The sequence below is a fragment of the Phocoena sinus genome, chromosome 2 (assembly GCF_008692025.1).
Source record: "Phocoena sinus isolate mPhoSin1 chromosome 2, mPhoSin1.pri, whole genome shotgun sequence".
NCBI lineage: Eukaryota > Metazoa > Chordata > Mammalia > Artiodactyla > Phocoenidae > Phocoena > Phocoena sinus.
This window is the reverse complement of record NC_045764.1, coordinates 34,261,637-34,272,281: the sequence shown is the minus strand read 5'-3', so window position 1 is coordinate 34,272,281 and position 10,645 is coordinate 34,261,637. Positions and strand designations below refer to the sequence as shown.

General features: G+C 42.7%; 1 protein-coding gene across 1 annotated transcript in view; it reads left to right on the top strand.

Moving 5' to 3' along the window:
- The first annotated feature begins 3,349 nt into the window (after positions 1–3,349).
- The window catches only part of TMC3 (transmembrane channel like 3), a 43,715-nt gene continuing 36,419 nt past the window's right edge, over positions 3,350–10,645 (top strand). The window contains exons 1-3 of the mRNA XM_032623724.1: positions 3,350–3,438; positions 4,680–4,826; positions 8,341–8,416. Coding sequence (XP_032479615.1) covers positions 3,350–3,438; positions 4,680–4,826; positions 8,341–8,416 — 312 coding nt within the window. The remainder of the gene's footprint in view (positions 3,439–4,679; positions 4,827–8,340; positions 8,417–10,645) is intronic.

The following is a 10,645-nucleotide window of genomic DNA, read 5'->3' as shown; positions in this document are numbered from 1 at the left end:
CAGGAGGAACTCAACAATAACAATTTGCTCTCATGTCTCAACAAATTCCGTTGTCATTTAGAAAATTGGAAACAATTCTTGAATGTCTTCCCTCAATAACATTTTCTGGACCCAAAGTGCATTTCTAAACTTCAAACAAAAGCTTTTAGAGTCACTCAAACAATATAACAGGCAAGTAAATATATCCCAGAAATGGAAAAGTCTCTCTTGTAAAATCCAGAGCTAAACACTTGATAACTTAGAAAAGGGAACTTGGCTTTGCTGACGCGACTCGGTACCCTCTCGGGGATATTCATATCTCAGAATTCACTTAGCAGCATGGGGAAATGTCTTTAATTGACGATAAAGGGAATGAATGTTATTGTTCCTGTAAGCTAAGCCATCTGATGATTTCTGTTAAAACCTCCTGGGATTTCTAACAAAATTTTATTCTTTTTTTTTTTCCAACCGAAAGGGATTTGTGTGTTATACAAATAGAGCTTCCCTTGCTACTTCTCTCCTTTTCAACCTTTATTATCTTCTTCCTTCTCCCACTACCCAGAACCTGTAAGCAGTTCATCTAGGAAATAATAGTTTAGCCCATTTTGACACTGGATCCTTTCTGATTTTTTAAAGTGTTTAAATTGTTCGCATTTAAGGGATTTTTAGTCATTTATCTATATACATATGCTGGCTTAAGTTAAAACCACCCAGCACATCTAAAACCTCTAATCAAATTGTCAGAGGAAGTCAGATGCTCGCTCAATAATTTATCCCTTGCTTTCAGAAAGCGACATCCCCTGCCTGCACTTCCTCTTTCTGCCTGGCCCTTGGGAGCCCAGAGGAGCAGGGGGCCCAGAGGGGAATTGGGGAAATGAATCTGAGTCCCTCGTGCTGGGAACAAGGAGTAGCAATGACCCCCGCACCTTGCACTCATCACCACAATGAATGCCAGGTGGACTTCAAAAAGAATTTTTAAAAATCAGACCAAGGAAGCCATAAAAAAAAAAAAAAAGACAAATTTGAGCACATTAAAACTCATTTTACCAATGTTAATAAAAACACATCATATCGTAATTTGTTTTAATAATTCCCTGTAGTATACTTCAAAAATTGCTATTATCTTTTCCTACCCCTTGAAAAACACAAGCATATATATATGCATACACATGTATATATACATATACACGTGTATAATATATATAAGCAAAGAAGAGACAAAAATGCTGAAAATAGTTGATTGCATAAAATTAACAAAATATTTCAATTTTTGAATACATATTTCAAAATAAGGCAAAGCGGTCTTTAGAAAAAGTAGGATGAAAAAATCTTTGAAATGCTCAGATATATAGTTCATGTAAGTAAAGATCTATAAAAGAATGCTACACACACAAAAAATCTAACCTCAGGAGGCTAGAAATAATTCTGTTACTATGCCATTTTGTTCATTTGATAAACACAAATTTTATCTAGTATTAAGACAGACGATCAGGTCAAACAGCCTCAGGCAAATTGGCAGACAGGTGACCTTACTTCACAGGCCCCAGTCCATCTCTGAGCAAAGGCCACCTCTGGCGCCCCGGCCTCTGATTTGTTCGCACGCCCAGAGCCCGAAATCTGAATACCTGTCTGGTAGTCCCTGAACCTCAATGCCCCAGTCTAGGGCTCTGGCTTCCTTTGTCGGTCTAGTGCATGTCAGACAGTAAGAGGGATCTAATGATTTGCTAATGAATTAATAGAGGAATGAATGAGCACATGAATGAAGTCCCCCTCCTAAGCCCCACACCTGGAGTTGCTAGTAGATTTCCTTTCTGTCCTGTTGTCTGGTGCCTGCCCCATTCACTGACTCACCCCCTTGTGGCATCTCTAGTATACTGACTAGGAGGCGTCTTCAACAGCAAAGGCTGTTTCTATTTCAGTCCTGCACCAGCCCATTCAGTTAATGTACAATCAACCTTGCTGGAAGCAAATTGTTTCTTGTGTTAATTCAAAAATGGAGGTTTATATGGTGAAGCTATGGGAAAGTCCTGGACTTGGGGATGAATTCAAAGGTTAAAGTAAAAGAAACACATCTAATATGGAGTCAGATTTATTCTTCCCTATTACGTGAACACGGACAGGATTCTTCCCCTCTCTAAGCTTTTTTCTTGATAGTTACTTTTAAATGGTGTAGGGGGGAAAGTGTATAGATAGAAATAAAGCAAATGTGGCAAAATGTGTTAGCGATTGGTAGATCTATGTTAGGAGTATACAATATTTGTGGTATTGTTCTATCATTTATGTAGGTTTGGCTTCTTCAAAATAGAAAAAAAGAAGTTGAGAATAGATAAATAAAAACAAATAAAGTGTTATGACGGTGCCTCTCCTGGGGCTCTGCTGTGTGGATGTTACCTAATGCGAGTTTGTGTGCCTGAGGTGCAGTGAGACCAAACAATACCGAAATGTCAGAGTCTGGAGCAGAGAAAGGTTTATTGCAGGGTCATGGAAGGAGACAGATGGCTTGTGCCCCCCAAAACCCAGAACTCCCCAAAGGGTTTCGGCAAAGCATTTTTAAAGGTAAGGTGAAGAAGGGGCGCGGTTGGTTATTGCAAACTTCTTGGTGTAGGAATCCCTTGTTCCTGCAGCTGTCCACCTAGGTCAGGTCACGATGTTCCTGTAGGTCACGATGTTCCTGTAAACCTCCAGCAAGACAACTATTATTCTCTGTTCTGCAACTTTTTATCTCTGTATGAATGGAAAAGTGTTATACCCTTAAAGGTCAGAGCCTTGAGAATGGGCTCTCCTGTATATTTCAGGCTGTAGGCAACATTCTTAACTCAAAGCAATAGAATACAAAGGTTAAAGTAAAAGAAACAGATCAAATATTGAGTTAGATTTACTCTTCCTGGTTACATGAACACGGCACAAGATTCTTACCCTTTCTAAGCTTCTTTCTTGGTAGTTAAAAACAAAAACCAAAAACCTACGCCTTGCATTCTCCCTAAGTATTTTGTGAACGCCAGTCATGGTAATAGATGCAAAGTGCTTTGCAAACCACAGAGCCCTTTCTGGGCACAAGGGTAACCAATGTGATTATTTGAGCAGCACCAAGTGCTCTTAGATCACCTGGCCAAGCCTCTTGCCTTTGTCTGTCTTGACTCCAGCCAATCTCTGCTACCGCAGCCACCTTAACATACATATGCATGATTGGCTTCCTGGCTTCTCCCCAGCTCCGAGCATCGGCTACAGACGTGCAGTCCAGCTCCTGAGGACTGGAGGGCAGAGCTCCTCGCAGATCCAGTTCAGAAACCTCCGTTGGAGCAGGCTCCTGCCTGCCGGCTTCCCAGCACCCTGCCCACCAGTACTAATCACTGGCAGCCAGTCTGCTCCCATGAAACCATCAAAGGCATCCCAGCGTTATAGGAGCATCCGGAGAAATGCCAGCCAGCACTACTTCTACCAGGAGTCCCTGCTGCTCAGGTGAGCCAGTCCCATCCATCCACTGGGGCAGGTTTGTGAGGAGGGAAAGCCTGGGTCACCCTTGCTTGCATCTGACCAGAGGACCAAGTCCCCATCCTGCTCGGTTCTCCTTCAGAAAGAACTCCGAAACTCCTTTTTCCAGGTTACTATACAAAAAGGGTGGCAACCTCAGCGATGTACACAGACATTGATGGCTCTACCTGGCTCTGATCAGAATCCAAAAGCCTGTACCCCAACCTGGCTTTATTGCTGGCCAGACCCACAGACGTGCTTTATCTGTTTTCTCTCTGTTTACTCAGTCAGCAATGTCAAGAGAGAGCAGACAATACATCTGTCGTAATAAATGAGGTTTCTGTTGGAAAAGGCTACAGGCTGGTTAGAAGTGGGGGAGTCTTATTCAAATTTGTTAAATATTTATAAAGGTATATTAAAATCTCCATTAATTTGGAGAACCTGGAGAAAATTCTCTTTTGAGTAAGTAAAAACAAGCTGAATTAGAGAAAAGCAAAGGAATTATTTTCCCTTACTTTTAAGTGCATCATTGATGAAATAACCACAACAAAATACCCTTAACTCCTCCTGAAAAGTTGCATTAAGATTAGTGTATTCATTTTCACTGGGAATAAGTGTTGCTATGTGTTGAAAAGTTGTTCTCCTAGAGAGTAACTATTTCCCTGAAACATTTGTACATGTAAATTTGCTTAGCTAATTTCTTGTTCATAGAAGCTGCTGCCTGTTTGCCTCTGTTATCTCTGATTTCAAGCGAATCAAAGCAGGAGTACAGAGAGCGGGGAATCTCTGGATGAGAGAGTTGGATTTTTATTTATTTTACAGCCAGAGTTAGGGGACAGGAGGCATCCTTTCTTTGGAATTAGCTGATTATTTCAATGAGCCTGAAAAAGAAATGGTTTTGCCACCAAAGATGCTGCTATTCAGTAATCCTACATAAGCAGTATCTTGGTTCCTTTTATGATGTCTTCTGATAGTATCTCTTATCCTTAGAAGCCTTTTTCTTTCACTGACTCATCAAAGTAACAGAACCCAGTGAATGTGTCCAGTGGCTGCTAACAACTGCCGAATTCTCTCTCTGACTCCCCGGATCCCTCCCCTCTCCTTCTACACATACTGAATTCATACAGATGACCCCAAGACAGCAAGATGCTAAACTTACCCAGGGCAAGATCTGGGATGGAAGCAATTCTACTAATCAGATTTCCTCCTTAATGCCCTGATCATTTCAGCAACTTGGATGACAGCTTTACTGCTGATGAAACAGGGGACAGCCATGATCCGGAACAAATCTTCCAGAATATACAGTTCCAGAAAGATCTCATGGCAAACATTCGCTGCCGACCCTGGACCATGGGACAGAAGCTGAGGGCACTGAGGTAAGGGTTATGGGTTATTGCAAGTATGCTTCCCACGAAACCACCCACCCTGCCCTGCCCTGGGAAACGAGCATAAAAATCCACATTGGAGGGAGTGGTGGGACGGATGCGCTTGATCTGACTTAGAGAAGTCACAGACACGTCTGAGGGATCCACCTGGTCCAGACGGGCCTCAGTGTGTGTCTGTGTATGTGTGTCTGAGTTGGCTGTGTGCCTTGGTAGAGAGTAAAGACAAGAATTCCTGGTTGCCCTCGGACTTAATCAGGAACTACGGCAGAGGGCTCCAGCATTTTTAGCATGCATTCAGGTTGATTCTTTTGCAAACTAGAGTTTGAAATCCCTTGATAGCAGTTCAAGGATTAAATGAGGTAAACCATATGATGTTAAGCCTTGTATCTGGGCTATAGTAGTCACTCCCTATGAGTGGGTAGTAATTGATGATGTGGATCCCTGGGATCACAGCAAGGGGAGTGAGTAGAATGGTTCTTAATGACCAGTGCCACTGAGCTACTCTGACCCATGAAGTGGGCCTTCCTAGAGAAACAGACATGACACGTAATCATCGGGCACCTACTGGGTGGACAGGATTAGAACCACTGTCGTATCTTACGTTTTAGTGCCCCTTTCCAGACACCAAGCACATTGCCCTGTCTCTCCAATCCACCATTAGGTTTGACTTTCTTTCCCATCAAATCATGTCTTCATTAGATTTCCACTCCAGGCATTGTTCCTCCAGTCTGGCCAAAGATCCAGCCTGCCCCCCCAGGTGGCCGCGGCAGATGAGGTCATCCATAGTTTCCACTCCCAGAAGTTTCCAGTTAATTCTCCAGGTCCGATATCAGTTCTCGTCACTTCCGTTTCTCTGAGTAAGGATGACATTTTTCAAATGAGAAGACTGATACTCAGAGATATTAAGCGGCTTCCCCCAGGACACACAGCTTCTGAGTACTGGAATTGAGCTTTAAAGCTGGGCTTCCTGACCTCAACTCCAATATTCTATTCTATTGAAACAGAGGAACTCTACCAATTTATCCTAAAAAAAAAAAGCCATGTAACTATATAGCACAAGGAACTATATTCAATATCCTGTGATAAACCACACTGGAAAAGAATATGAAAAAGAATGTACGTATATGTATAACTGAATCACTTTGCTGTACAGCAGAAATTAACACAACATTGTAAATCAACTCTACTGCAATAAAAAAGTCATGTATTCCGTCAGAATTTTAAAAATCATACAGGAATGTTGATGACTAATAACACCCTGAACTGTAAGAAAGTGAGTCTTTTTAACCTGCGGGCAGAGCAAAGCAAATGATAACTTTTCTGTCAGAATCAAAAGAACAAACCAGGCCTTCCTCCACAAGCGTAAGCCAGGGACCTCAGCCAGGGCTCCGAGACACCAACGCCAGCGAGGCACGGGCCAGTGGTCCAGCCCTCAGGGAACAGCTCGCCCTCTGACACCTGCATTTGTCATCCCCGCGTCGCACTTTTCCTCCCCGTCACCTTGAGAAGCTACTGGAGCAGTGCTTCACTAATTGGGCCTGCGAGACTCATCAGGTCTGTGGAAGGCGCAGACCCTGACTGCTTGGGGCTCAAGGGAGCACTGCTGACACAGAGAAAGCAGCGAGCTCTGTCTACCGGGGGACAGAGCATATATCTATTTCCCCGGTAGGGAGGCAAGTGGTCAGTGCCATGGAGTCAGCATTGGTCTGTGATGGGGCCTGGGTCAGGTACTGTCCCCACTGCTGTTACTGACCAGGGTTCTTGGCCTCCTTAATCAATAGAAATTAATCAGAGGTCAGACAAGGAATTCAGGCAAGGCTTCATTGGAGCCCCCACTGCAGCAGGGGGGAGTGAGAACAAACAACAAGTTTCCTGGCTCACTCACTTGCTGAGGGGGAGGTGAGCGTGCTCCTTATATGGGGTGAGGGTGGGGGTGTGTGCAGGGATTGGGCCGGAGGTTGGCTTAGGTGGTCTGCGCATCCCCTTGGTGGTGTCGTGTGCAGGGCGCATGTGCAGTGCCCTGCTTTTGCTCCTGACCCTTCAGAAGTGGCAGTTGGGCTTTTTGGTTTTTTGTATCTTGCTGTCCATAATTTGCCCCAACTGCACTTGCATGCAGTTGTTTTTAGTCCCTTAAAGTGTCTTTGTATTTTGTTGCTCAAGGAGATGTTTGTCCAGGTGCAAGCACTGCAGCAAAGGGTCCCAGGTCCCAGGTCCCAGCCTGTCTCACTGCCGCCTCAGCCCCCTACTCAGCTCCCCATTCCAACACTTACACACCCACCCACTCCTATTGTTGTTTCAGGTCTCTATCATCCCTATTAGCTAGTGGGCTTCTCCAGGGCAACAGCTCTATTTTACGCGCCTCCGTAGTCCACTATACTTGACCCAAACAAGTGTGCAGAAAATGTTTGCGGGGAAAAAAATTATAATGAATGAAATTAAATGAATTATTATTTCACTTATATAGGCCCCTATCTTTTAGATGCTATAAAAGGTATAACATCAACCCTCACCCTTGCCTGCATTTCTGGTTCTGACCAGAATGAAGCCAGCCCATTGGCGGGGCTATAAAGGTGGAGGATTTGCAGTGAGGGCAGGGAGGTTCAAAGCTCAGCACTCTGGTCAGGCATGTTCTGAAGCCATCACGCTGTTTGTGGAAAAGGAAGTCGGCTAGTTCCTTGTGTCAATCAACGAAAGGCTAGGAACCTGTGGGTGTTACTTGGGATATACATGCATGAACTCCCTACCAAGTACACTGGTCCAACTAACAGACTGAATGATTCAGCAGTTCTTCAATTCTGAGCATAATTAAGTGGTCAACCATGGATTAATGAAGATCTCATCAGTGTAGTCACAGACGAGGTCACCTTGAAGGTGACATTCTTCGCTAAGAGTTTTTGACTTCAGTCCGTTCCATGGAATTAACATTTTTTTCCTAATCCTGTGGTTCTTTAAGTGTGAATTTAACCATCTATCCTAATGAATTCAGTCTGTTTTCAAGGATTAGCCATTTAGGTGACCCATCAGGTCAACTCACCGAAGTGGTCAGCTAGTGTACCAGTAGTTAGTCTGGGCTAAATCAGGTTGTTCATGGCTACGTAGACACAACTTTCTTGCGCACATTAACCAGACACTACCCTTTTCTCAAAGCAGATTCTCCGAGCTAGGTCTGACTTTCACTTCCAAAGAATTAATTGCAGGAAGAAGGCTGCTGAGATGAAGTGGAGGGGCTGAAATGCTGGTACCTGATACCAGGATCTCCAAAGCCCGTAATACCCAGCCAACAGCCAGAATCAGGGCAGGGCGTTAAGAAATTCAGTTGCAACTGGTTTTAGTGTTCACTCATCATTTCCTATGAATTCGTGCATTTAAATGTTATAGAAAATATTTTAAGGGAGTTGTCTGGTTACCGCTGTTTGACTATCTATTCCTGCTGCACTTCCACATGTTTTGCCAAGATTATCAAGGTCATAAAATTGCGCTCACCACCAAGTATTTCTTCTCTCAGGCGAGCGAAGGACATTGTGCTGAAGTTTGAGGGGAGGCTGACCAGGACCCGAGGCTACCAAGCGGCAGGTGCAGAGGTAAAGAGTCCACACGTGGACATGCCCACCCTTCCTGTGGTCTCCGGGCCCGGGAAGCTGTACTTGTCCTTGCAGTTGCTGTACTACATAGGTTGTGAACATCCATCATTAATAGCTGTAGAACAGTATGGAGAGCTTGAAGGTCTGCATGTCCCCGAACTTGGATTTTAGTTCCCTATGCTGTCACTTACCAAGTGGTGTGACCCTGGGTAATCCCAGCTCATCAGAAAAAGGTTATATCTGCCCTTGGGAGAATCCTTTAGCCTCTTCCCTGAGTTAAGCCCACCCATGTGTGTAGGTTTCATTCACTGTACAGTAAGTCCCCTACATACGAACCTTCAATTTGAGAACTTTCAAAGATGCGAATGGGCGTTCACATGTCCAGCCACATAAGTTAGGTTATGTATCTGGCATATACTGTCACGTGCGTGCATCCTCTACAAGTGGTTGTGCTTTTGTGTACTTTACTATACAGTGCTGTATAGAGTAAAGTAGTACAGAATCTTTATTTCTTGCCTGTTCACTCGATGCCAGCCCCTGGATGCCAGCCGTTGTACTGTGCTACTGTACTTTTCAAGGTACTGTGCTGTAAGATTAAACATTTTCTTTATTTTTTGTGTTTGTTTGTTTTTTATGTATTATTTGTGTGAAAAGTATAGCCGATTGTGTTAGTTGGGTACCTAGGCTAACTTTGTTGGACTTACGAAAAATTGGACTTACGAACGTGAACTTACAAAGTTCGGGACGGAACTCGTTCGTATGTAGGGGACTTACTGTATTTCTTATAATGAGAAAGTTACAGGCATATTCCAATGCTCATTTTATAATACAATGCTAAGATTTTTGTTTGTTATTTTTCCCATTCAGTTACTTGCAGTTAAACTTTAGTATACATTGAAATTATCTGTTTATAGACATTCCAATAATTTTCATAAATGTTTCCAAGGCAAAGAAAAAAATCATTTCTCCTACTATAATCCCCTACTTCCCAAGATGGAATCTTTTTTAAAATTTCACATTTCAGCCATTGTATATATCATTTTCACATCGGAGTAAGTAGAGTATACAAATATTTTTGTCTTGCTTTTTTTTTCACTTACCACCATAACAGGGATTTTTCTCCATGTTGCTATGTAGTTTTTATACCTGTTGTTTCCTATGACTGTGTAATATTCCATCAGAAAAATGTCTATTAATTTAATTAGTTATGTACCTGCTGGTGGTCCTTAAATAGCTTCTAATTTTTCGTTAGTATTAACAGCCCTGCAAAGACTGTCTTTGCACAGATGGCTTTTCCTATCTTTTAAAATTCTTTTTCTAGGATAAATGTCAAAACTACGACCTCTGTAGTAAAGAGTATGATCCATGTTTTTTGGCTCGTGATAAATAGTAATCAATTATTTTCCAAAAGCTTTGCCATCCACAATGAAAGAATTTGCTGTCTCATAGTATCTCCACTAACGCTGAATATTGTCGTTTTTTCAAGTTTATTATTTTAACAGACAAAAACTGACAGACACACTCTTTTTCGATTCTCTGAAACAAAAAATATTCTTAGTAAAGTTTAAATTAAAGCTGGTCGTAAATTTTGCATAACTGAATAGTTATAAAATATCAAAGAATCCCCAAGATTGTGCCTTGGCTTTCTTTCTTCTTACTTTTCACAGAATCTGCCTGAAGACGCTAATCCACTCCTATGATCAAAATTATCCATAACTCTTTATGCCTGTCACACTATGATGGAGCTTATGGAATAAATCTATAAAACAAAATTATCTTTTTATAAGCATATGTGCTACCAAGCTCTCTCATTTTCTCTAAATAAACTGTATGAAATGCTATGGAAAAATATCTGAAATAATGTAAGGTTTCTCACTTGGGTTCAGACAACCTGTAATATATATAACAATGAAAAAGTCCTGGGGCATTTAGCAACAGTGAGCTCAAAGTGGATTAAAAGTGTAAGTTAAGGGCTTCCCCGGTGGCGCAGTGGTTGAGAGTCTGCCTGCCGATGCAGGGGACGCGGGTTCGTGCCCCGGGCCCGGTCTGGGAAGATCCCACATGCCGCGGAGCAGCTGGGCCTGAGAGCCATGGCCGCTGGGCCTGCATGGCCGGAGCCTGTGCTCCGCAACGGGAGAGGCCACAACAGTGAGAGGCCCGCGTACCGCAAAAAAAAAAAAAAAAAAAAAGTGTAAGTTAATAATGGACTGAATTCTTAGAATCAGAGTT